A 27,654-nucleotide genomic window follows, 5' to 3' on the forward strand; every position below is an offset into this window, starting at 1 on the left:
CAGTTACATCACTTCAAAAGGCAACGATTTGCCTATTTGTCTTTCATCTGAGCATCTTCAAGCATTTTACAAATACTAGGTAATAAAGATTCTCAATAGCCTGGGTGGTTAGGGACTAATAATACATCAAGCATTCTTCAGTCAGGATGTGGACCTGTCACAAGAGTTTACACCCAGTAGCTTTTTAGGTCTGCATTGTTTTTTCTCCCCAGCAGGCACAAGAACGTTTCTGACCACCCTAGGAATGCTTTTTCAGTAAGTTACTTTAAGTAACGCATTTCCCCACCAACATGCTGCCTTAACCAACTTCGTTCAATTGAGCAAAATAAGTGAAGGAGGCTCTTGCTCCTAAGGCTTCCCAGAAAGTTGGTCCTGCAGAGGCAATAAAAAGTGCATTGCCATATTGTGTGGCATTCAGCGTGATTATAGTAGTAGACGCAGGTGTAGTAGTTAATGTGTAAAATTTGCCTGGTATCTGTCAGAACTTGAATTCTGCTTGGAGAAAGTAGCTAGCATGTTACACTGCACTTTGATTTGATAGTGAGGTGTACACGTCTAACAACTCTCTTACACGAGCCAAGTAGCTTGCACTCTGCTGCATATTCACTTCCTAAGGAAAACTTGGAAAATCTGCCCTCTTCATAGAGACATATTTCAGTTTCTACAATTTAGTTTTGTGAAACTTGTCAATGGGCTTGTCTGCCAGGGTACCAGTCTGAAATAACTGGTAAGTTTCTTCATCCTATCATGCAGGTGTTCCATGTCGGAAATTTTGCAATCCTGTGAATAGGGAACTCTCAGTAATCAGTGACTTGGCACTAGGACAGCCTTCCCTCTTATAATGGCCATTTTCATTGGGGGTAGCCCTAGGGAAATGACTTTGGCCTTAACCCTACAATTTGATGACATAAAGGTACATTCTGTTTCTCCCTCTGCTGAGATGTCGGGCAGACAAACTTCATAGAGAATTAAGTATGGCATACACAGCTCAGAGGCTAAAGTTTAGCATCTCCTATACAAGACCCCTTTTCCTAGGAAACTTTGAGGCAGCATTTGTCTCCAAGTGACTGGATCAGGTCATGCTGTCTTGATCACCTGAACATATTCCTACCTGAAAGTACAATACAGAGTGAAACTATGACTGTAAAAGTAGTTCCTTCTGACTCAGCATCATACCCAGGGTGTATTCAGCATCATAACTGGAAGCTGTAGTGATCGATGAAAAGAGTGGGGGATTTATTTATTCCTTTTAGTACTAGAGCCACAGCATCTGTGGGGAAGCTGTGGTCTTGTTCCTTTCTTTTCATCATCAGAATTTTAATTAAGTTACAGCTATAGGATCAAATGCAACCCTGTGGAAGACAATTAACTACACGTGTATCCTCTTGAAAACAATGGAGATGCACTTGCGTAAATGAAGGCAGAACATGGCCAACGGCATGTGGAAAAGGAGAGCATGACTTGGTTTTCACATCTCAGACTGAGCCTGCACAGCTGGCAATTAGGACATTTTACTTAAACAAATACGATCTGTAACTGAGGCAAAAAATAGGGAATCTTATGTTTTCATTGTTTAACAAAGTCACTTTTCGATGCTAGGATGGACAAAACTTGTTGCAGCTGGCCCTAGTGCAGAACTCCTGGCCGAGCTGGAAATGCCTAGTATCCGAGGAAATGGAGAAGCAGGATTATGCTTGCTTAAGTGTTATACAGTTCTGAAGGCTACAGGCCATGCCACTATACAGAACACTTAAGAATCATAACTACTCCATCCTCTTACCTGTAGCAAGGCATGAAGCTGCCACTTGTACCCACATGTCCAGGGGGATGGCTGGGATTATTCCCTTTATCTGAAAAGGGCACTCTGTTATAACAATACTTTGCTCGTGAAAAAGAAAGCAGGTTTTATTTAAACAGCTAGTAAAACATTTTGATTTGAAGTGTCTGTCAATTTTATTAAAGATGTTAATAAACACTGACCCTCCCCCTGAAAAAAATGCTCAGTCTCACAAAATGAAATCTTTGACTTCAATTAACTGAAAACTTCCAAACATTTCATTGTCGGGTTGACCCAAAACATTCCCCCTCCGCCCCCCCAATTTTTATGTAGTTGCTAGCAAACCAACAAAATCAGTTCTAGTATAGTCAGCCCCTCGCTGAGAGCTGCAATTATCATTTGAGTTTCTGGCCTCTTTGTCTTCTTCAATATACTGAACTCATTCCTACTTCTTATATTTTCCTTGCCACTCAGTGCAAAGGGTCAAAAACAATTAAATTAACTCTTATGGTTTGGCGTATGAACAGAAAAGCTAAAGCAGGTAATTGTTTTTACTATACTGCTCTGACCTCAGAACTGAACATCAGATACAGAAGAATGCAACATCCACAAGGACACATGACTGAGCCTCACAGAAGGAAAGACAGATCTTTATTAGGAAGGCTACATATATAATAGTATCACTTCAGAAATGGTTCCAGTTATAATATATTATCATTTGCAATATATAACATTTTCTAGAGACAGATTCCTGTTAGAAAGTCTGCAATAGCTCACCCACACAGAGGGCACTATGCTTCTGTACAGAGGCAAAGTACTGACTTGTGGCTGACCTGAACTTAATTCACTGCCTATGCTACAGGGAAATGTATTTTCATTTAAAGTACTATCAGTTTCAAACCCTTAGACTTTTTTCTCCCTTGCTACGCCTGGATCTGATACTGAGCTGTGTCCAGAATCCTAAGTACAACTCTCCCTTATGCTTTAGGACCTCCCTTCCCCACTTTCTTATCCCACTCGCCCTTCTCCTAGAGGGATGCTCACCATTCATCTCTGTTTCTCAGACCAGTCTTCCATAAATTGTCCAGCAGGTGATAGTTATTTTCTCTGCACCATCGCCACCCCAAACTCAAGGTCACTATAACTTATTCCATTATCATCTCAACGTAGCAAAGACCAAAACCCACACTCGTTATACAGGCAATACACCCACAAACTGACAGGAATTTTACTTAAATGGGGGGGGCCTGAAGGTTTTGGCCTGTGATTGTTTGAAGAAGGCCAGAGCTGTGTGAGGAATGTTAAGCTCTAGCATTTTTGAGCTGCTCTCAGGTTTGAAGGAGTAGAATAAAGAATGGAGACAATACACACTGTGCTGTTAAATCCTCTGCAGATGAATCCCCCTGCATGAGCATGTGCACTTCCATTTCCTCAAGACAATCTGAATAAAATAAAAATAGCATCACATAGGCAAGAATGTCTGGCAACACGGGTGTGGGAGGTGCCTGAACTACAGCTGTATCTGGTGCACTTAACAATGAGGCTGTTAAAGTTCCTTTTGTCCTCCCAGAAGGCAATTGGAAATATCTGACAAGTGTGAAACAAGAGATGAGATAACTGAGCTTGTCAAAGGTAACTTGGTAAGGACGGTCAAACAACAGTTAAAATCAGCAACAGCTCCGGGGTTGAATTAGAAGACAGAGGCTTTGCTTTTACTGTTCTTGTCAGACATGTCCAGCTAAATTTCACCTCATACTGCAGAAGCACTTTGGGCTTGGCTTGCAAGGCAAGTTGCAGCGCTGGTCCAGCACTGCAGCACTGCACCCACACACACCTGCAGCACAACTGCAGCTGGCAAACTCCTGGCGCTGGGGCTGGCTGTTGGCTACTTGGGGTGGGGTGATTTGGTTGCTGGTGATCCAGCTGCTCCTCATCAAATCACACACACACACACAGCGCACAATTGGCCCTCAGGGATAGGGAGATAGAATGAGAATTTTTAAACTAAATTACCTTTGTTTTGTTTTTTTGTTTGTCTTTTTTTTTTTTGTGAACCTCCTCTCTCGTTTCTCTGGAGCTGCTTATCTATCTCCTGCTTTGCTGTGATCAATCAATAAACAAAAAAAAAATCCTCCTCCTCCCTGTGTTGAACAGCTCTGTGAGCTCCTCCCCTGCGCTGCTGCTATCTAAAAAACAAACATAGCTCCTGTTTGCTGTGATCATCTGTACTGGCTGTAAACAAAATCAATGAGAGGGCAGGCAGAAAGCAGGAAACAGGCAGGCAGGTTGCAGGCTTTAAAACTAAAACTAAAAAAAAAAATGTTCTTTTTTTTCAAGTCAGGAAGCTACACACACAGTGTTGGCTCCAAACTCTCTCTCCCCTCCCTCCCCCCCGCACACTAGACCCCCACCCACCCCCAAAAAAAAAGCACGTTGTGGCCACTTGAATGCTGCTGCTGCCCATAATGCATCATCCTCCCAGCAGCGTTGGAAATGCTGCAAATGGCCACACACGCTGGTAGCTGTGAGTGTGTGTGCACACACACACTGCTCCTACACAGCTGGATGACCAGCGCTGCAAACTACCAGCGCTGCAAACCGTAAGTGTAGCCAAGCCCTTTGTCTGCCAAGGTAAAAAAGAAGGTTTGGGCTTGCTTATAGTGGTGTAGTTTGATGTTCTGTAAGTATGGATGCCTCCATATGCAACAATTAGTTTGTGGACTTATTAAATACCTCTTATAGCGAAGATTCTCACACTCCTTACTATATCAACTGCACTCAGGGCTTAACTTTGAAGGGATGTGGGCAAGAACATAGTTGCCATGGTTGTCCTTATTAACATATTGATGCTTTCATGTAGAACGTTAGCATCTCAACCCTCAGCTGCTTGTATAGTAGGTGTGGGAATTTTCTGAGTAGTTCCAAGCACCCTGGGGCATTTTTAATATTTTTATTTTGTCTGTCAGGGTGGATCTTGAGTGCTTCAAGTCCAGCACAGTCCATAAAAATAGGCAGACTTCCCCACTCAGTTCCACCAATGCATTTAACCCTACCAGTTAATAGCCTTGCCCTCCCAGTTCTGGGAATTGCCTGGGCAGAGACTCCAGGAATTAGCATTATTAGAAATAAAAATTACAGTGATCCAAAGTTCAGGGCTTGTTATATTCAGTCCTCAATGCCTGACAAAAAAGTCATACTAGACTTAAGGATCACTGAGGATATTAATATTTGATATCACAAATTCTCAGAGCCAGAAAGGTATTAACATTTAACTTAAAAAGGAGAACTCCACAAAAATGAGCATGCTTGTTAGATGGAAATCAAAAGGGTCAAATGCCTGCAAGCAGAATGAGGACTATTTAAAAACACCATAACGGAGGCTCAGAATAAATCTATATCACAAATCAGAAAAAAACAACAACAGGACAAAAAGAATGCCATCATCACTAAACAGCAGAGCAGTGGAGGCCGTTAGAGGCAAAAAGGCATCCTTTCAAATTTGAAAGTCTAATCCTAGTGAAGATAGTAGGAAGGTGCCACAAACTCTGACAGGTTACATGTTCAAGTATAAGGCAGGCCACAAAATAATTTGACACACAAAAACTAACGGTAAGAATTTTTTGATGTACATCAGAAGCAGGAAGCCTCCCAAACAGACAACAGAACCACTAGAATACCAAGATGCGAAAGGAGCATTCAGGGAAAACAAGGCCATTGCAGAAAAGCTAAATGAATTGTTTGCATCGATTTTCACTGCAGAGGATGTGGGGGTGATACTGACTTCAGAGCTATTCTTTTTTTTAACCACAAAATCGGAAGTACTATCCCACATTGATGTGTCAATAGAAGATTAAACAGTAATACGTCACCAGGACCAGATGGTATTCACCAAAGAGTTCTGAAGTAACTCAAATATGAAATTGCAAAACTATTAACTGTAGTATGTAACCTATCACTGAAATTCTGCACCTGCTGACTGGAAGATAGTTAATTTAACACTGATATTTAAAAAGGGCACCCAAGGAGATCTTGACCAGTGAGCCTAATGTCACTACCAGGCAATTTGGTAGAAACTATAGTAAAGAAAAGAATGATCAGACACAAACAAACAATTTGTTATGGAAGAGACAACAGACTTTTGTCAAGGCAAGTCATGCCTCCATCAATCTATTAGAATTCTGAGGGCATCAACAAGCATGTGAATATGGGTGATCCAGTGTACTTGGATTTTCAGAAAGCCTTTAACAAGGTCCCTCACCAGAGGCTCTTAAGGAATCTAAGTAATCATGGGATAAGAAGGAAGGTCCTCTCATGGATCAGTAACTGGTTAAAGGATCAGAAACAAAAGGTCGGAATAAATAGTCAGTTTTCACAATGGAGAGCGGTAAACAGCAGGGTCCCTGAAGGATCTGGGACCTGTGCTGTTCGACATATTCATTAATGATCTGGAAAAAGAGAGTGAACAGTGAAGTGGCAAAGTTTGCAGATGATACAAAATTATTCAATATAGTTAAATCCAAAGCTGACTGCAAAGAATTACAACAAAATGGCAGATTAAATTCAACATTGATAAGAGCAAAATAATGCACATTGAAAAAACTGGGTTTCTTTTTCTTGAGTGGTAACAGCTAATTTATAACCCATCATTATGTATGTGTAGTTGGTGTTATATTTTCCAATTTTCCCTCATAGGTCATGTTTTCTAGACCTTTAGTTATTTTGTTGCTCTTCTCTGGATTTTCCCAATTTGTCCACATCTTTCCTGAAATGTGGCACCCAAGACTGGACAGAATACTCCAGTTGAGCCTAATCAGCGCAGAGTAAAGCGGAAGAATTATTTCTCATGTCTTGCTTACAACATTCCTGCTAATACATCCCAGAATGAGGTTTGCTTTTTTTGCAACAGTATTATATTGTTGACTCAGATTTAGCTTGTGATCCACTATGACCCCCAGATCCTTTTCTGCAGTACTCCTTCTTAGCTCATAGGCAGTCATTTCCCATTTTGTATGTGTGCAACTGATTGTTCCTTCTTAAATGGAGAACTTAAGATGAAATTCAATAAGGACAAATACAATTTACTTCAGACCATTTCTCCAGTTTGTCCAGATCATTTTGAATTTTAATCCTATTCTCCAAAGCACTTGCAACCCCTCCCAGCTTGGTATCATCCACAAACTTTATCAGTGTACTCTCTATGCCATTATCTAAATCACTGAAGATATTGAACAGAACTGGACCCAGAACTGATCCCTGCGGGACCCCACTTGTTATGCCCTTCCAGCTTGACTGTGAACCACTGATAACTATTCTCTGGGAACGGTTTTCTAACCAGTTATGCCTTATAGTAGCTCCATCTAGGTTGTATTTCCCTAGCTTATTTATGAGAAGGTCATGAGAGACAGTATCAAAAGCCTTACTAAAGTCAAAACCTACCACATCTACTGCTTCCCCATCCACAAGTCTTGTTACCCTGTCAAAAGAAAGCTATTGAGTTGGTTTGACATGATTTGTTCTTGACAAATCCATGGTGTTACTTATCACCTTATTATCTAATAGGTCTTCGCCAATTGATTACTTAATTATTTGCTCCATTAACTTCCTGGGAACTGAAGTTAAGCTGACTGGTCTGTATCCCCCACCACCGTAGCCATGAACAAATGAAGTCCACATATAAACTGGGTTCTCCTTATACAGATCTCAAGGACGTGATGGGGCGCTTCAAATATGGTACCCCCGAATACCACCTGGGTGCTGAACAAGAGTCTTGCCCCTCTTCCTGACCCAAGACAGCCAACCCCCTAGCAAAGAGTAAACAAAAAACCCCTCTAATATTCAAGAGAAAGTTTCAGTCAGCCCTAACTAATCCTTACTGTGTGATCAAAGCTCCTGCTTCCTATATGTAACAAAGAGCCAAGCCTTTGCTCAGTAACAGCCTTGACACATTCTAACACTCCCTACTGACATATTCTAGTGTCCATCTCAATTTAAGCGCATTAAGGGTCCAATCTTGAAAGGTCCTGAGCACCTTAAACTCCCATTTAAGCCAAAGGAAGTTTAGGGTGTTTGACACATAGCAGGAGGCATGCAGGTGCTAAGTCCTCCCTGCCCCTCTCCTCTTTATTACATACCCCTGGCTTGGGTCTTCAGGCCCCAGAGGGAACAGAAATACAAGCCTCAGTCGTCATAATGGAAGAGAATAAAAGGCAGGATTTCTCTGCTGCCATCATTTTTTTGACATAAATATAGGGGGCATATGCTTTGTACAGGATACAAAAGTATCACATTAGCTTGCAGCTGATTAAGTGAAACTGCTAGATAGTAAACATCCCTTAAAAACAGAGGCATTTTCACCTTAGGAGTGCTACCCTAAAACCCACAGTCTTAAAGCAAAGCGTAGAGGCAAATACTATGTATTAAAAATGCTATCTGTGGACCTCCCCTTTCTGTATCCAACTTAAAAACTGTATATGAAGATGAAGCTTGTAGCCAAACTCTCCTCTTTGCAGCTAGAAGGGAAACTCTGAATGTTGGCTTTTACTGTTTTACATTAGCTACGTAACATAACAGTGCTCCTCCGAGTGATGGAAACAAAGTAAAGACACAGCCTGTATATAGCTCAAAGCCTCAGACAGTCACCGTTGTTAGTAACAGAACACTCCTGGCTGGGGTCATAGCAGTGATTCCTTGGTCTGTTATAGGAAAAGTGTCTGCTGACACTTATACATAAATGTTCAGCACAGAGCAAAGGAGGAATTAAATGTGCTTCTTACACCAATGACAAGAGTTAGTTGTCTGTTTAATCCCCCCCATCACTGTACTGGAATTTTACTTCATCTGCTGTTAGGATAAATTTTAGGAAGCTTTTGATTTTGAAAACAAAAAGGTGGATCAACACTTTCTTGATGTGTCAAATCAGCACGTCCTTTCATTTTACACTCATTAAATTATCTGTCTTTCGAGCTATAGGTGAAGGAAACTCCATTTTTGACAGAACCATTCATGATGTTCTTAGGATTCTCTCTTTCGACCTTTTCTCTGCTGAAGATAGTGTCCTGGTCGCTGTCGAACTCGGACTCTGAAACCATCAGACTGGAATTGTGTTCTGTACTTCTGTGTTTTATACCTGAAAATAACAAACCAAAAGATTCTCTGGAAAGTTTTACTTTTAAATTTAGTAACCTCTCCCCTGTGTAGTGTTGTGCAAAGTCAGTGATGCTGTGCTGCACTGCCTTGAAGAGTAACTATTCAGGCCACCATCCATATTAAAGATTATACAAACACACACTAAATATCGGGGGCCAGATACTCCACTGACCGCAATGGAGATTGACATATTGATACTACCTGAGCAGCCGGTGCCTTGTGCTTTGGTCTGCCTCTATTTTACTACAGATGTTCACAATTCATTTAAAGCATCTCATCACGCAGCACAGTCCTTGCTAACAGCTTGAACCAATCAATTAAATCTACCCACACATACAGCTCTAAGATTGACCATGAAAAGTCTGTGCTCCTGGGTGAATTTTTTACTTTTTAGGAGGTTTTCCTCCACTGCACTTAAAATATTCCCCCCATTAGACTGAGGGAAATTAAAATTAAAGGCCTTTCATTGTGAATGGAAGCTGTTAACTAGGGGCATGCTCCAAAGCCCACTGAAGTTAGATGGGACGTATTTGGGCCATGCAATATTGCTATGTATTAGCTAGAAAAGGGGAGGGGGGGAGTTGTTTTTGTTTTTTGTTGTTGTTTTTTTTAAAAACATGTTACAAAGTTAAAAGTTGTTTTCATGTTTTCTTTTAAAATGAAGAACATATGTATGGAAGAGAACTTTGTAACTAGCTGCTATAAAATTAAGAACATAACATAAGAACAGCCATACTGGCTCTAGCCCAGTATCCTGTCTTCCAACAGGTGCCCCAGAGGGAAAGAACAGAACAGGTAATCATCAAGTGATCCATCCCGTCGCTCATTCCCAGCTTCTGGCAAATAGAGGCTTGGGACACCATCCCTGCCCATCCTGGTGAATAGCCATTGATGGACCTATCCTCCATGAATTTACCTGGTTCTGTTTTGAACCCTGTTATGGTCTTGGCCTTCACGACATCCTCTGGCAAGGAGTCCCACAGGTTGACTGTGTGTTGTGTGAAGAAATACTTCCTTTGTTTTAAACTTGCTGCCTATTAATTTCATTTGGTGACCCCTAGTTCTTGTGTTATGAGAAGTAGTAAACAACTTAAACAAAAATTAAGACAAACATAGGAGTTTAATGATCCACTGCTAAGAAAAGGTCCCAATTAAAAAATAAATCTTACCATATTTGGGCCTTAGCTCCATCCTTTCCTGGTCATCTATGTTATCTAGGATAGTGTATTTGGTTTTCTTTCTTATCTTTGTCCTCTTTCTGCTAAAAGGAAAGTTACCACCAGTAAATCAAGTTCTCATGCACAGTAAATAAATTGACACACATACACTGAACAGGGACAACCAAAGAGGCCAATTTTGCTCTCACAGTATCTCTATGCAGATGTAACTCCACCTATTTCAAGAGTCACTCCTGATTGATGCTGATGTAAATGGGAGCAGAATCTGCACCACTAAGTGCAAGTCTTTCTTTCATATGCAGAAAGTGGGCAAAAGTGGGCCTGCTTAACTAGGGAACAGACTTCTACACTACCTAGCGATGGGCCTGAGGCACACAGTTTGGTTCCAGGACAAAATTTTCCCAAAGCTTAGGGGTGTGTCCAGACCCAGCATTTTGGTTTAGCCCTTACAAGAGCAGATTTCAGATCTGGGTTTCCACCAAGTTTGGTTTGGGCCCATCGCTAACCAAACCCAATCAAAATAGAGATTTCCACCTACGCATAAAATCCCCTCCTGCTCTGGTCTGCAGACAACTGTCTCCTCATTTAAATCCTTCCTCAAGGTTCACTTCTCCCACATCGCCTACAGGAACTACATCACCTATGAATTTATATAATGGATTTATCCTAGGAGTTACTTGCTCGTTTACATGGAGGGAAGGGGCTGAATGTCTGAGAGAGAATAAGAACACTAGAAGGGAAGTGGAGAACTGCTGCCCGGGGGGAAGATGAGGGGTTGAATGGTAGAAGGAGGAATGAGGAGGGGATTTTAGCATGTACAATCAGGGACATATCTAACAGGATGTGCATTACTATCACTGATCACTTTGCTTGTATGCTGTATCCCTTTCCCACACCTTTCTGCTGTCTGTCTTTTTTATATGATAAGCTCTTCAGGGCAGGGACTGACCCTCCCCCCCCCCCCCATCGTTTGATAAGCACATAGCGGGCACTATTACAATTTAAATAAATACATAGAAATAAAAATAATTTGGACTCTGCACTCTCCAGACAGGCTGACTTAATCTGAGATGTCAATAAAGGTATCTAAAAAACAATCCAGTCCCTGGAAGCCATGCATCATTTACTTATCCTTGCCCCAAGGAGTTTATATCTCCTACCTCTGCCCCACCTCCACAGTCCCTGCCCCTTCTCTCCACGTCGATCTCTGGACCAGTCAGATGCCCTCTGCAGAGTCTGAGGCAAGTGAGGACAGAGTCACAGAGGCAGATGAGCCCCAGTTCCGTGCAGGAGTTCCACCAGTCCCTGCCACATGCCAGTCTCGGAGGTCCAACACCGGCCACCCCAGTGCCAGAGAAAGCAGTCCAAGGGGCACAGCTTTTCAAACAATATCCTGTACATCTCTCCAAAATGTCATTGTGGGGAAGACTAAACACCCAGTATCAGAGGGGTAGCCGTGTTAGTCTGGATCTGTAAAATCGGCAAAGAGTTCTGTGGCACCTTATAGACTAACAAACGTATTGGAGCATGAGCTTTTGTGGGTGAATACCCACTTTGTCGGATGCAACACCCAGAAAATTCATTTTTTGTTTCATCAAAACAAACCGTCTCGTCTACTGGGCAACAAAACATTCACACCAATGACTCGCACCAGAAAGGACGAAGTGGACAAATACGTTACTTGGGAGAGAATTACTGATGGTCTTGCTGACACGTGATTTACGCTTAAAAGTAAGGTCGACATAGCTATGTGGGTGAGGGGGTGAGAAAAAAACAAAAAAAACAAAAAATAATCACACCCTGGACCACCACAGCTATGCTAACCTAGCCCCCAGTGCAGATGCAGGTATGTTGACAGAAGAATGCTTCTTTGTCCATAGCTATTGTCATTCATAGCTACTGCAGTTCCTACATGAATGGAAAAAAAAAAATCCATTCCATCAGAGTAGGCTGCTTTACACTATGGGGATATGCTGGCGTAGTGATGCTGATAGAGCTAAATCAGTGTAGTCTCTCTAGTGTAGCCACACCTGAGATTGATAATGAGATCAGAAAAAGCATATTAACAAGGCAGACAAAACAAAAAAACAAAACAAAACAAAACAAAATGAGCTGGAAGCAGAGAGAAACTCCTGGGATAGACAGCATTAGCATACGTTGTACAGACTAGTTTCCTTGGACATAAGCCAGACCCAACCTGCCGAGCTATAGCCATGAAGTACCCTCTGCTTTAGAGTTTCCTTCCTCCAGGTCCAAAACAGCCCTAGTTTAGTCACTTCCAGGAGATACGGCTTTATCTAGGTGTGAGAGACTGGGAAGATTCTAGTGGGAGGATTTTAAAGATCTTAAATATATTTTCAGCCGCTGGGCTAGGATATACGTTAATTATTAGGTGGAGAGGTGGTTGGTGGTTCCAGCAGTAGTCTTGTTTTATAGCTGTATTTTTAAAGCGTGTCAAGGAGCACCTCAGGCAAAGGACAGGTCCTACTTCTCAGTGGGGTAAATATATAAACCCAAAGACAGAAAAATATCTAGAGAGGACAGTAGAGTGTTTGAGAAGAGCAGAATGGTTTAATGCTGAGGTGCAGTGACGTCACGTTTAAATGCACTGCACTGAAAACAATACAAAACACATACCTCTTGCAGTAGCAGATGCAGAGCCACGCTAAGCTCACCATGAGCACAACCAAAATGAAAGTGGATACAGTCACGTAGAGTATGCTCCATTCTAGAAAATAAAACAAGAGAGTGATGCACAAAGGTATCATGAATGTAACTGTCTCAATAACTGATCTCATGAGGTGGAGTGCGGCTTCATTTTTCATTAAGACTGACTGGAACCTGAGAGTTGTTCTCTTAAAAGGGAATCTGTAAAAATGACATCACCAGGGTCCCTATTTACCATTGCTGAGACTTAGACTTCCGGATCAAATAGTCACAGGTTGTAAGTAAAATATATTTTTTCTCCTGCCAGCCCAGCAAATTCAGCCTGAGATCTGAAAGTCAAACTGGGTTCTTTCCAGCCTGGGCATTTCACCCAAGTGAGGTGTGTACCTTTATGCACCTTCTGTACAGTACAGCTCTGATAGGGCATGTGATTGATGACAGTGTGCGGTTAGAAAAAGAATTCCTTCATATGAGGAAACTGAAAAAATATCATATAGGATCAGGGAGATCCCTCCTGCACCCCAACGTCCTGCCCAAACCCGGAACCTCCTCCTGAACCCAACTCCCTCCCAGAGCCTGCACCCCTCACCCCTTCCTGCACCCCAGCCCCCTACCCCAGGCTCAGCCCAGAGCCCTCTCCCACACTCAGAATCCCTCGGCCCCAGCTCAGAGCCCACACCCCAACCCTCTGCCCTAGTCTGGTGAAAGTGAGTGAGGGGGGATGGAGTGGGCAGGGCCTCAAGGAAGGGGCAGGGCAGGGCAAGGGTGTTTGGGTTTGTGTGATTAGATAGTTGGCAACCCTATATACAAACACATGGGTCCAGATTCTGATACTACTCCCCATGAGCAAGGGTATCTTATTCCTCAAGTGATCCTATAGAAATCAATCAGACTACTTGAGGAGTAATGTATTTCTCAACGTAAGAGTAGGAGACTGTCCCATGCAAAGAATAGAATTGTATTTTGGCTAAACTAATGCTATTAGCCTTAATTTAATTTAAATTTTATATTAAAACTAAGTACAATAGAGGAGATTTCAAATAGGATGTCAAAGGGGTATGCCTATCAAAGAAATGATAGTCCTGTCACACAATAAAACGTAAACCAGTGACAACTAAACTGTATTTTCCAGAGGTAACTGTAATACATGTGAGAAAGACAATTTAGAAAATGGTGAAGGTGGTCAAATAAAAAAAGCCAAGTTTTTAAAACTGACTAGACTGTTTAGTATAAAACACAAGCATTTTGTAGCCACTGCTACAAACATCTAGGCCACCGTATTAAAACATGATGCACAAAACACATCCACCAGAATGCTGTGGGGTGTTATCGCTGTGTTGTTCCTCTTACCCTGAGTAGAAATCAGAAACTCCTAAGCAACTGCAGGTGCAGTACCAGGGTTATCTACAGAAACATCCATCTGGTCCAAAATAATTTCTAAGTGTCCCAGAAGTAACATTTAGCTATTTTTATACTTTTCTCCGAAAACCATTATGCAAAATTTGAAAAAAAAATATTTTAAAATGACAACGTCTAGTATTATTTAGAAGATTCTCAATCACTTTAAACTCTCATGCAGATCATCTTCCACAGTGTAATATTGAGGGGCTGGACAGCCAGAGAGCCCCCTAATGTTCTTTCGTTATTCATTTCCAAATTTTCTCCATTTCCACAAGTAATACAACTCCAACTGTGAGGTGCATTCTTCCTTCCTTCTGTGCATGTAACTGCTAAGGCCAGTAATGGGGTCACAGCACACACATGGAGCTGCCAGGCCTGTGAGATGTCCTGCAAGTTGCCGAGTTCCCTCCACTTTGACTGCAGTTAGTGGTAGTGAGGTGTTCTGCACCTTACAAAATGGAACTCTGACAAACTGTTTGGGGGGGAAAATAAATCTTAGTAAACAGTCAAGGGGGAAAAGAATTGCAGAAAATTCGGTCTCCTTTCTCCAATATACATTAGCAACAGTTTTACCAAGTAACAAAGGTTTACACTAACATTATCTCTATCTTTTTTTCCTAAGCTTTGCCTATAATTTCCCCTTTAAAGAAGCGGTTACATCAAGGTCAATCCTGTAAGGTGCTGAGCACTCTGGTCCCATCCGGCAATTATGCACATGCTTTCAGTTAAGCACGGGATAAGTCCTACTGATGTCAATGAGACTGTTCGTGTGCTTCAAGTTAAGCAGGTCCTTAAGTATTTTGATGGATCAGGCTAGAGCAGTTGTTCTCAAGCAGGGGTACCTGTATCCCTGGGGGTACACAGAGATCTTCCAGGGGGCATATCAACTCACCTAGATATTTGCCTAGTTTTACAACAGGCTACATAAAAAGCACTAGTGAAGTCAGTACAACCTAAAATTTCATACAACAACTTGTTTATACTGCTCTATAGACTATGTACTGAAATGTAAGTACAGTACTTATATTCCAATTGATTTATTTTATAATTATATGGTAACAATGAGAAAGTCGGCAATTTTTCAGTAATAGTGCGCTGTGACACTTCTATATTTTTGTGTCTGCTTTTGTAAGTGAGGTGAAACTTGCAAGTTGGAGGTACGCAAGACAAATCAAACTCCTAAAAGGGGTACAGTGGACCAGAAAGGTTGAGAGCCACTGGGCTAGAGTGCCTGGCAACGTGCAGGATGAAGCCCATATGGACTTGCTTCTCTCATGTCATATGACTGCATTTCCTTGTTTGGTTGGTTGGTTCTGGAAGAACAGTTGTGTGTATTGTTCATTGTTTTTCAGTATGCACAATAGTCATAGATACATTTACAGAACTGCTACACACAGGAAAGGGGAATCGTTCTTGGAACATCCCACCCAATGCCATCCAAACTCACCACAGTTACTCTCTCCATCATTCAGGTAACGCTGGATCAAGTTCTCCATCCACAGCTGATAGCAAATACAACGCTTTGTGATGGGGTCACAGTGACCATGTCCAGAGCATTTTAAAAGGCAGACTAAGAACAGAACAAAGGTGAAGATAATTACAGTGTAAAAGGGCAACTTGTAAAGCACATTCTGTTAGGCACTAACGTGTGTGTGTGGGGGAGTGCATGGTGCATTCTCTTGCCCACAAGTCCAGTGCAGACACTGACTAATGAAAAGGTCACTTAGAAATCCAATGGTGGAAATTTTACTGATGTGTTTCCATGAATCATTGGTAGACAAATATACCCCAAACCACTGCTTTTACTGTCACTGAAACTGACCCACTGCTGGTTCCTAATCGGCCAGCCGTCATTTGTTGGGGGTCTGAGTTAGGCCAATTTACTTTAAAGGCACAGCAGCCTGGTGGGATCACAAAGATGAAAATATATTATCCAACTGAATAGCCAGCCAGGGAGCCAATGTTAATTTACTGACACTAGACCTGGAGATCAACCTGGGTCAGGGAGTTCAGTTTTATTTGTTTATGTATTATTTATTGGTATTTCTATGGTGTATAGTCTCCAGAATACCTGAGTACTTGAGAAATATGAATGTTCCCAGACACCACCATAATGATCACCATACAAATACCTGAAAAAAATGTAGCATCAGAACTCCTTAGGGCACAGCGTTCATATAGTTAATTTTTAATTGTTGGAAATGTACCAAGAGGTAGCATGATGTGTGCATTTTATCAAAATATAAAACAGTCAAAATAAACTGCTTTCCAAAAATATACATAAAACTCACAGCAGCTTTTTGGGTTTTTTTGCCTGAAAATTTTTAGTTAAATAGCAGGTTAAATGAATACAAATTTGAAAATTATACCTCGTTTTCTTCTATTTCAAAGTAAAAAAAAACAAAAAACACACCACTTAATTTTTACTGTATAACAGCTGTAGTTTTTTCCTCCGGGAGTAAATTCAAAAATAAAACCTATTCATCAATGACTATTTTAGAGCTACAGCTTCTCTCTCTCTCCTTGCATTCTGATCCTACAAAAAACCTCCCCTTTGGCTATAAATTACAACAAATTCAGATCTGGAATGCCCCAGTGTCACACAGTGTTCTAATTCCCAGACAGCACTGCGACTTTACGGCAGAGTAAAACTTGAAACCTGGCTTGAAAGCCCAACCATCATTGTGAAAAGCTCTCTCATTATGAAGAAACACGAGGGGCCTGTCTACACTACAATATTTACCACATTAGGGGACTGGGTTATAATACAACGATGGCCTGAGCATTTCGCCTGGGGAGGTAGGAACAAATCATATTATAACTCCGTTGGGGAATAGTGTAACAACTTCAAAGGAACGAGGGATATAACACAAATTCTATATTACGGTTACAGCCTGGTTTGTCCCATCCACAGAGTAAGAACAGTGTTATATCACAGCTGGGATAGTACAGTGTTATAACAGGGTTTCCCAGCATGGTACGTTTCCTAGTATACAGTAAATGAGCCTTAGTTACATAATGACTGACAGCCACCATGCTTTCCTTTTAAAGATACAAGTGGCAAAGAGTAAGTAACTGGCAAAAGTCTGTCCTAGATAAACAGATATTTCAAGCATTATCAGCCTCATCATTCAGAAAACTGAATGCAAAACGGTGCAGAAAGGAAGCTCCTGCATACTGTACCATGTTGCTATGCTAATTAATATTCTGATGGCTGTAAAACTCAAGAAATAGGAAGCAGCAGGCAGAACGTACCAGCTGTGTCAACCCGCAGAACTTTAAAAAGCAGGAAGTCAGCCTTCTCCTTTAGCAGCTGCATGTGCAGCATCCGTGCGACATCTGAAGCCTTTATTACTTTGAAAGGATGCCCATTCTGCACATAGAATACAACCGCTGTGCTGCAGAGAGAACGCACAAATAAAATTAAGATTTATGTTGTCCAAGGAGCTAATATTTTTCAATTTGATTGTAGGAGCCCATACTCTGGAAATTATAAGTTTAAAATCATTGTCTTTGGTGTATAGATATTATTTAATCTGCCACCGAGTTATCCAACTTCATCACAGTGACATGGCCTTTGCACTACCATTCAGTTCAGGAGCAATAACAGTTCTCTAGCTTTTCAGCTTCATTGGAGAAAGCTGAGGAGAGGGGGACACGCTCTTCCTTCCCTCGTCCTCCCATTTGTCAAACTTCCAGGCCCATTTCAAAGCCCTCTCACCCACCCCACTGTACTTTCCCACAAGCATCTAAGTTCTGATCCAACACCCACCACAGTCAATGAGAAGACTGGATCAGGGTATTGGGGGACTGGCAATCAAGAAAGAGCCCATCTAAAACCATTATGTCATGTTATGCTGCATTCGGGTGGGATGCTTTGAGGGTTTTTGGGGTGTGGGGTGGAGTCTTTTAGTTGGAAATTAGTCATTGGGGTTTGAAATACTGTCGTGATGGTATTAGATTTCCTAATAGCGTATTTTTAAATTTGGGGTGGTACATAGAGCTCTGAATAGATTCCAAAAATAATTTAAAAAAAAATGTATTAGGCCTGGTCTACACTTGGGGCGGGGGGAAAGAGAGGAGGGAAATTGATCTAAGATACGAAACTTCAGTTATGAGAATAGTGTAGCTGAAGTCGACATATCTTAGATTGACTTACTTTGTGTCCTCGGGGTGCGGGATCGACAGCCACTGCTCCCCCGTCAACTCCACTTCTGCCTCTCGCCCTGGAGGAGTTCCGGAGTCGACAGGGAGCACGTTCGGGGATCGATGATCGCGTCTAGACGAGATGCGATACATCGATCCCCGATAGACTGATCACTATCCGCTGATCCAGCGGGTAGTGTAGACATACCCTTAGTTAATTTAGGAAGACAGTTTAAAGACTGGTCATCTCAATAGATTCTGTCAACTGCATTGTCAGGTCTCAGGAGATGTGCAAGCTACACTGAAATCTGTGGTAGGCTCGGCTGTGTACAACCATTTCCAGTCCTTTTGCTCTGAATCTGCCACTCAAATGCATCCATTGTATATACATATAGAGCCGTACCAAATTCATGGCCATGAAAAACAAATCACGGACTGTGAAATTTGGTCTTCCCCCATTAAATCTGGTCTTGTCTGCTTTTACTCTATACTATACAGATTTCATGGGGGAGACCAACATTTCTCAAACTGGGGGTGCTGACCCCAAAGGGAGTTGCCAGGGGGAATTGCAAGGTTATTTTGGGGGGAGGGGTCACAGCATTGCCACCTTTATTTCTGTGTTGCCTTCAGAGCTGGGCAGCCAGAGAGCAGTGGCTGTTGGCTGGGTGCCAAGCTCTGAATGCAGCACCCTGCCAGCAGCTGTGCAGAAGTAAGGATGGCACAGTATGGTTTTTCACCCTTACTTCTGTGCTGCTGCCTTCAGAGCTGGGCAGCCAGAGAGTGGTGGCTGCTGACTGAGGGTCCAGTTCTGCAGGCAGCAGCGCAGAAGTAAGGGTGCAATACCATACCGTGCCATCCTTACTTCTGCACTGCTGTTGAAGGCAGTGCCGCCACCAGCAGCAGCACAGAAGTAGGGGTAGCAGTACCGCAACCCCCCACCCAATAACCTTGCAACCCCCCACCACAACTCCTTTTTGGGTCAGGACTCCTACAATTACAACACCAAAATTTCAGATTTCAATAGCTGAAACCATGACATGTATGATTTTTAAAGTCTTATAACAGACTGGGTTGGGGGCTGCACCACACGACTCCCAGAAGCTGCGGCATGGCCTCGCTCTGGCTCCTACACGCTCCAATGGCCCCCTCCGGAGCGCCAATGGGAGTTGCAGGGGTGGTGCCTGCGAATGGGGCAGCGTGTAGAGCTGCCTGGCCGCGCATCCGTGTAGGAGCTGGAGAAGGGACATGCCGCTGCTTCCAGGAGCCGCTTGAGGTAAGCGCTGCTCGGAGCCTGCACCCCTGAGCCTCTCCCCACGCCCCAACCCCCTGCTCCAGCCCTGATCCCCCTCCTGCCCTCCAAACCCGTCGATCACAGCCCAGAGCACCCTCCTCACCCCAAACTCTTCATCCACAGCCCCACCCCAGAGCCTGAACCCCCAACCAGAGCTCTCACTCCCTCCCACACCCCAACCCCAATTTTGTGAGCATTCATGGCCTGCCATACAATTTCCATTCCCAGATGTGGCCCTCAGGCCAAAAAGTTTGCCCACCTCGATATAGACACACTTCTCCAGGCTACTCAGAAGCCAGGTAGACTGCTGAGCATGCTCAGTGAGCTTCTGCTCACCCAGGGGGTGAGGTCCCCAGTACTGATTGTAAAAAACCATCTAAAGCACCCGAGGCATCAAAAATTTTAAGAGGGGAAACAAAAAGTAGCTTTGATCATACAGACCTCGGCCAGACAAGTACATTTGTTTAATGAAACATTTGCTTATTGTGGCTGTCTGTTTCACTCCATTTAGCCTTTGGAAGGACAAAAGACAGTAAATGAAACGAAGACATCAAGATAAATAAATGTGTTTCTTTGAAATAGAGGGAAAGATGTGAAAGAAGGGTCTGCAGGGAGACCCTTTTTTAAAAATGAGGTTCTCCAGTTCCAGATTCCTACCTCAGGGATTTTACCACCTGTCGAAGAACTTCTATTGCTAAAACATATGCTCCAGGGAAATCTCTCTCAACTTCTCTTCAGTCTTCCATGCAGCTTGCCAAAAAGCTACTAGTGATGAGCTTTGGCAGAGGCAAGAAGAATCACAAGCTCATTTACTAGTTTTGAAAAGTAAAAATTGTCTTTTAAAATCTAACTTCTGCCATCCTGCAGCCCCACAAAATACTGTCAGTGAAAAAAGCCATCTTGAAAGGAAAATCTGCTTATAGTATTTTGGTGGTATAACTTATATCAGTTCTTCAAGCAAAATAAGTTATACTGGCAAAAGCACTTTTATGCCATCATAGCTGCACCTATAGTAAGGCTTTTGCTAGTATAGAAATGTTGTCATAAAAAAATTATATATAACAATCACATCCCTGACATTGCTAAATTAGCAAAAATTTCTAGTGTAGATCTGGCCTCAGTGTAGCTTATTTATAAAATGTATACAAGTCCTAGTTCCTTGAAGAGAGCTGGTAAAAAATGGCACATAGACGTCTCCCTTTTGCAAAAAGCTCACATAAGGCTCAATAGCCCTGTCCCAAGAAGCAACTACCTTGGGCTGCCTCTCTCTCTGGTGCCTCTTTTCCTCCCTCAGCCTCGTCACTTTTCACCTGGGAAACCCCTAGTCCAGTACTCCCCCTTGGAATGCAAGATTTGGAAAAGATGGTGCAACAATTTTGTGCAGCTTCTCTGCAACGCAAAAGAAACTCAGAAAGGTCTAACAGCCCAGACAAAGAAGAGTGCTTTAAGCCACACAATATCCCTTAATGACTCTGGGTGCAGTTACTGTAGAGTTTCCCTAGGTACTTATACACAAGTGACCTCTAACATGCAATCCATTAGCATCTATTACAATATTTTAACTTTTATTTTATGATGTCACAGGGGAGCTGTCACCTCCATAATCCCACGCATCCTGATAGCTGCATACCTTAAATCTGAGTAGGCTTGTATCTTCTGAACTTTGATGTCTGAATCCAAGACGTTCAGCAGCACTGCTAGCTGTCTCATCAGGGTGTCCTTTTGTTGCTCAGTCAGCTGGCCAACTGCAACTTGCAAAATCAACTCCACCAGACCATTTTTTTTAGGGTCTGAGAAAACAAAAAAACAGTTTTTTTTTCCCAGAGACTGGTAAATATTTCAGTATTGACTGAAGGGCGTGATTAGTAACCCAGGTTCCCCTACCCTTGATCTTTATGAGGGAAAGATAATTTGGAAGGGTACTTAGTTAATTTTGAAACATATCAGAATATCTAAGTTTCTATCTCATTACCTTCTAGTTAGTTACAATCCAGCACTGTTTCTACAGAAAGGAATGAGAATCGATGAACCTTTTCAGCTAATACCAAGTCTCTTCACCAGCTGTCCTGCAGGGGTTGCTCAGGTATAAAGAGGCCTGACCCAGGCAGTTAAGTCAGTGGTTCTCAACCAGGGGTACGCAGAGGTCTTCCAGGGGGTACATCAACTCATCTAGCTATTTGCCTAGTTTTACAACAGGCTACATAAAAAGCACTAGTGAAGTTAGCACAAATTAAAATTTCATGCCGACAATGATCTGTTTATACTGCTTATATATTATACACTGAAATGTAAGGACAATATTTATAGTCCAATTGATTTATTTTATAATTATATGGTAAAAATGAAAAAGTGAGTAATTTTTCAGCAATAGTGCGCTGTGATACTTTTGTATTTTTATGTCTGATTTTGTAAGAAAGTAGTTTTTAAGTGAGGTGAAACTTGGGGTAGGCAAGACAAATCAGACTCCTGAAAGGGGTACAGTAGTCTGGAAAGGTTGAGAAACACTGAGTTAAGTCACAGTGCTTGAGTTCAGTGCTTAAAACCCTGAGAGTGAACTCACACTCATTTATATGTGATCCATGTAAAACAAGCCTGATGTCACCTTCTCCTAAAAACCTTCCTAAATGCTGTCTCAGTCTTTAAGGCCCAGAGTCAGGAAAAGCACTTAAGCATGTGCTTAAATCCATCATTACTGGGACAGCATTTGTTTAAGTGAGTCTAAATGAGGAATATAAACTTGGGACAGAAAAGTTTGACGCATTTTTGAGGCAAATTTAACTCGATAATTGTAGGTTTTGTTAAATATAATAAGAACGTAAGAACGGCCATACTGGGTCAGACCAAAGGTCCATCTAGCCGAGTATCCTGTCTTCCGACAGTGGCCAATACCAGATGCCCCAGAGGGAATGAACAAAACAGGTAATAATATTATTTTGCCCTCCTACGGGGATTTACAAACATCACAAGCCTCACAGCAACCCGGTGACATAGTAAGTATTATCCTGATTGTACAGATCAAGAAAACATGGCAGAGGGGCCAAGTGACTTGGCCACAATAACACGGGCAATCTGTGGCAGAACCAAGATTAGAATTAAGATCTCCCAAATACCTGCCCCATGCCTTCATCACAAAATTTTCCATCCCCACATAAGTTGCATAAAAAAATTAAAGCCAAGAGAAAACAACTGAAATGAAGTCTTATTTTAACAAACGAAGATTCCACAGAAGCATTTTTGCACCCAAACATGGCAACTGGACGTGAGAACCAGGAAGTGTAACTGAGTGGTAAGTCACTAAAAGTAAAAGTGATTGGTCCCTTTGCATTGTCCAAACTGACTGAAATGCAAAATTGAAACAAATAATCGAAAATAAGTAATGTAGATACATCTTTCAGTTTTAATAAAGAAAAAGGTGTTACCTGTAATATAATCAGGAAAGCAACTATTTTCAACTATGGGGCCCGATTCCCATGGACTGAAAAGGGTGCAAGCATTTATACCTGTGCAAAATGGATGTACAATAGTATCACCAATGTTCGTAAAGGGAGAATTCAGATGACAGTATTTTACACCCACTTTAAACAGGTGTAAACAACAATGCAAGGCGGTGGTGAATCAGACCCATGATTTTTAACCTGACAGGATCTTGACAGCAGCAAAGAAAAGAATGTGGAGATATACGCAGCTTATAGATGACCTTTTAATGATCATACCAGGCCGCACTTCAACAGTGGCAGTGTCAATAGCTGAATCTCCTTTAGCATCTGTGACTTTCAAGTGAAAAGTATAGAGTCCTTCCACAAGATTGGTTAGCTGCAGAACTGCCTCATGGTCTGAGCCATGTATCACATCCTGCAAAAAAAGATAGCAGCAGAGGGTTATACTCCTAGAGAGGACAGAAGCTTGCGACCTGTACATCAATCTAGCTGGAGAATGTGAATTCATAGATTCCAGAGCCAGAATGGACCCTGTGATTATCCAGTCTGGGCTCCTGTATAACACAGGCCATTGAGCTTCTACAAAATAATTCCTAGAGCACATCTTTTAGAAAAACATCTGATCTTGATTTAACAATTGTCTGCAACAGAGAGTCCACCACAAAGCTTGCCCTCGGACCTTCAAAACAAACAAAGGGACCACCCTGAAAGAATCCTTCCCGGGATTCCCAGGGTTTACAATGGACCACTGCAAGTATGGGAGGTGTTAATCAAGCTATATCTACACTGCAACTGGAGGTGTAATCTAGTTTTAATCTAGTTAGCTCTCTAAAAATAGCAGTGAGGACATAGCACAGTGGGTTTCAGCATGGATTGTACAAGCCACACCACTGCGCCCCTTCACTGCTATTTTTAGCAAGCTAATTAAATTAGAGATAGCACAGGTATGTCTGCACAAACTGCAAATTACACCTCCAGTTGCAGCACAGAGATAGCCTTCATGCTGTGTACATGCCCATGCAGTGTGGTTATCTTCGATAAAGCTAGTAAAAGGAGATTGTGTGTTCAAGGCAGACATACAGTACTCAGATGCACATCTGTTTGAAAATAGAAGATTCCGTCTATATTTTTGTTTTTCAATTTTATCCCAATATTCTTAATTCTATCTCTTTGGACTCTAAACAATTCCTCTCCTTCCTTGGTGTTTATGCCCTTTATATGCAGACTTATCACTCTGTTGTTGTTATGCTAAGCCTATTTAGTTCTTTTAATGTTCTCACATAAATCACTTCCTTCAGATCCATAATCATTTTGCTCCTCCTTCCCCCCACTTCAATCCCTGCCAATTTGTCACCATTTTTCTGATACCGAAGAGCTCTGACCCACACTCAGCATTCTGGGGGTAGTTCCACCAGCGTCCTGTTGAGATAGATCATCAGCTCTTTGGTCTAGGATAAAACCAGATTGCTTTCTTATATCATCTCACATTGTAAGTTCATAGCTGACTTGCTGCCTTTCATCATTCCTCAGGCTTTATCAGCCCTTTTGCTTTCCACTGATCTTCCTCCTTTTTGAATATCTGCATTTCACATTATTTTCCCTCTGGTGCATTAGCTTGTATTTTCCCCAGATGAATCTCATTTTACTATCACATGGCCATATTTCTAAGCTCTCTATCTAGTGTCTTTGGCATCTCTGTCCTCACTGCTCTGGCCCTCCGAACAGAGTATACTCTGCAAATGTAATTAAAATGCCATTTACCCCTTGTACCAGTTTATTAATATAGAGTTGTGAAATAAAACCAGATGTAACACCAAACCCTATAGCAACTGACTGGACACATCTGCCAGCATGGTACATTGAAGTCAGAGGGCTTGCATGCATGCAAGAGAGGGCAGATTTTGTCCCCAATTAAATACTTACGCCAGCGGCTGGGCTCTGGCCATCCCGAGTCCACAGATACGATACAATCCCTTGGTCGTCAGTAGACCGTGAGCCATCCAATGTAATAGAGTTATTAGGAAGCACAAGAACGTGTTTGCCTCCTGCATGAGCCCGGGGAGGAATGTTGTTTTCTAACCACAAAGACAGTAAAGCAGGAGGATTTTCTCTCAAAAGGTGCAAGATATAAATGATACACAACTGTAGAGAAACACACACAACCTCTCCGTAGTACAATCCTCTGAGTTTCAGACAGTCAAAGACAAGAAAAATAATTCTGTTCAAAAGTGTCAGCAAGGGAGTAGGTGAAATTCAGCCCCAGTGAGAGAAGGCAGACTATTCTACTGATGTCAATGAAGCAGTTAAGGCAGGGCTGAATTTGACCTCAGGATTACCACAGTCTGGAAAAACAGCTGCATTACTAACAGGATTACTATTGAAGGGTACTCCCACTTTTAAAACTGACCCTGTAAACATGACACTGTGGGGTTTTATATTGTCTCTCAATTTCCAGATTAGATTTTCTCAGTTTACAAGGAAAAATATTTTTTCCCCACAAGTGCTAGACTCATAAACTCAACTTGGGATCTGAGAGTCAAGCTGGGTTCTTCTCTTCTTGATCATCACTGCTTGTACAGCCTCCACAGCTCATATGAGGCCCTCAGGGGGACCTGAGAAGCCATGTTGTCTTCAAAATATGCCCTCAGCAATACCTGTGAAGCTCCTTTGCCTTCAGTGAGTTTTCACAGGTCACTGACTGGATGTGTAACTGGAATTTGGTAAACCTTTAAATCTGCTATTGTATGTCCAGGGAGATTGAAGGTGGCCATCCTGCACCAAAAAAGCTTCAGGACCAGACTTCAAAGAGAAACTGCTGAGCTTCAGTTCATTTGAAAATTTGACACCATCAGCTCAGGATTAAACAAAGACTGTGAATGGCTTGCCAACTACAAAAGCAGTTTCTCCTCCCTTGGTGCTCACACCTCAACTGCTAGTAGAGGGCCTCATCCTCCCTGATTGAACTAACCTCGTTATCTCTAGACTGATTCTTGCCTGCATAATTATACCTGCCTCTGGAAATTTCCACTATATGCATCTGACAAAGTGGGTATTCACCCACGAAAGCTTATGCTCCAATATGTCGGTTAGTCTATAAGGTGCCACAGGACTTTTTGTCACTTTTTACAGACCCAGACTAACACAGCTACCCCTCTGATACTTGACAATTCTGTTGATGATGCACATGAAGAAGAGAGACCAGATCTTCCCCCAGCTATGCTGGTGCTGCAGTGCTAGCCAGAGCAAAAAGCATTAAAAACACATTTTTGTTACTAAAGCCAGTTCTGTTGCTTAGAAGGTGCCATATTTACAGAGTGCAATGGCAGGTAAGGCTACAAACAAATAACTTGATAGAATACACACAAGCAAATTTTGCACTAAGGGCCTCAGCTGATTTGCATGCAACAGAACAGAGCACATCTTTAACACAGGGATGCAAGCCCATGGAGATCATCGGCCCCTAGATATTCAGACCAAGAGGGAACAATAGCTGCTGGAATTGGCCACCCCAACCCTCTGCATCTCTCTGTTAAAGACTAATGTAAACTGCAGGGTGAAGTGTAGACTGCATTTCTCTCCAGACTTGTATTTGGGCCACTCCTGTCATATAGTGCTGGACAGCAGACAAACCACATTGCAACTACACCAGGGCTTTCTGCAGGGATGAGTGTGGGGCAAAACACTGTTTCTCTGTCTCTGTCCTATGGATGAACAAACATGTGTTTACTGTGAGATTTTAGCTGGAACTTGAGCCTGTGTTTCTTGAGTATTACTTTAACTACACAGGCAGCGGCTGCTAACTCTGTGAGAATGCAATATTACTCTATTCACAAAGGATACATCCTGAGGTTAATACATTCCGGTGGACATTTATTAAACAATTAATACATGTATTATTTGTGTATGTAATGAACGTAAAGAAAGTCCTAAAAGTAATTATATTACAGTCACATAAGAAACAATATCTCTTGATTAGATATTGGTTTTAGTCCAGTAGGTGTCTCCGAGTTCCCTTGAAACCAAACCTGTAATCTAGTTCTGTATTAATTTCCTCCCATTTTCTAAATAATCAACATAATCACAGTGCTTTGCACATGAAGAGGTGATTTGGCTTACCTTCCTTCACAGTAACAGAGAGTGTAGCTGTGCTGCTTAATCCCTGGTAATCTTTCACGGTCAGTCGGAAGTGATAGGTACCAACCTGTAGACCGCTTACAGTTGCCACTGCTTTGTCAATGTTTCCTATTTGCACAGTGGTTGGCCCACTGAAACAAAACACCACAGGAAAATAATCAGGACAAATTCTCCCCTTGGTGTCACTTCGTCATTCATTCTATTTGCATTTATGAAGCACTTATAACCACAGTGATTAAGCACTGACTGTACTGGAATTACACCAGGCATGAATTTGGCTCACAGAATTTGAATTTTTATACCTGTTTTACAGATAAACTAAGGCATGCAGAGGTGCCCATGGTCACACATCAAGTCACAAACAGACAAAGAATCCAGGAATACTTATTCCCACTCTCCTGCTTTAATATTTCAACACCACTTATGGACACATTTGCTGTAATCATAGGAGTGCCACACAGTCATTAAATATACTGA

At 42.0% G+C, this 27,654-nt stretch overlaps 1 protein-coding gene across 6 annotated transcripts in view; it reads right to left on the bottom strand.

The window, feature by feature from the left end:
- Positions 1 to 2,479: 2,479 nt before the first annotated feature.
- Positions 2,480 to 27,654, bottom strand: part of KIAA0319 (KIAA0319 ortholog) — a 75,874-nt gene continuing 50,699 nt past the window's right edge. For 2 of the 6 annotated variants that reach the window (XM_039526997.1, XM_039526999.1), the window contains exons 13-21: positions 27,160 to 27,308; positions 24,967 to 25,118; positions 23,320 to 23,458; positions 21,237 to 21,396; positions 17,425 to 17,567; positions 15,617 to 15,739; positions 12,739 to 12,829; positions 10,093 to 10,184; positions 7,303 to 8,903 (exon numbers count right to left, since the gene is read on the bottom strand). In XM_039526997.1, coding sequence (XP_039382931.1) covers positions 8,725 to 8,903; positions 10,093 to 10,184; positions 12,739 to 12,829; positions 15,617 to 15,739; positions 17,425 to 17,567; positions 21,237 to 21,396; positions 23,320 to 23,458; positions 24,967 to 25,118; positions 27,160 to 27,308 — 1,228 coding nt within the window. In that variant the 3' untranslated portion in view covers positions 7,303 to 8,724. Of the gene's footprint in view, positions 3,219 to 7,302; positions 8,904 to 10,092; positions 10,185 to 12,738; positions 12,830 to 15,616; positions 15,740 to 17,424; positions 17,568 to 21,236; positions 21,397 to 23,319; positions 23,459 to 24,966; positions 25,119 to 27,159; positions 27,309 to 27,654 lie in introns of those variants that run through there. The other 4 variants (XM_039527003.1, XM_039527000.1, XM_039527002.1 and 1 more) reach the window with 4 other exon arrangements.

Source organism: Mauremys reevesii, linkage group 2 (assembly GCF_016161935.1).
Source record: "Mauremys reevesii isolate NIE-2019 linkage group 2, ASM1616193v1, whole genome shotgun sequence".
Classification (NCBI taxonomy): domain Eukaryota; kingdom Metazoa; phylum Chordata; order Testudines; family Geoemydidae; genus Mauremys; species Mauremys reevesii.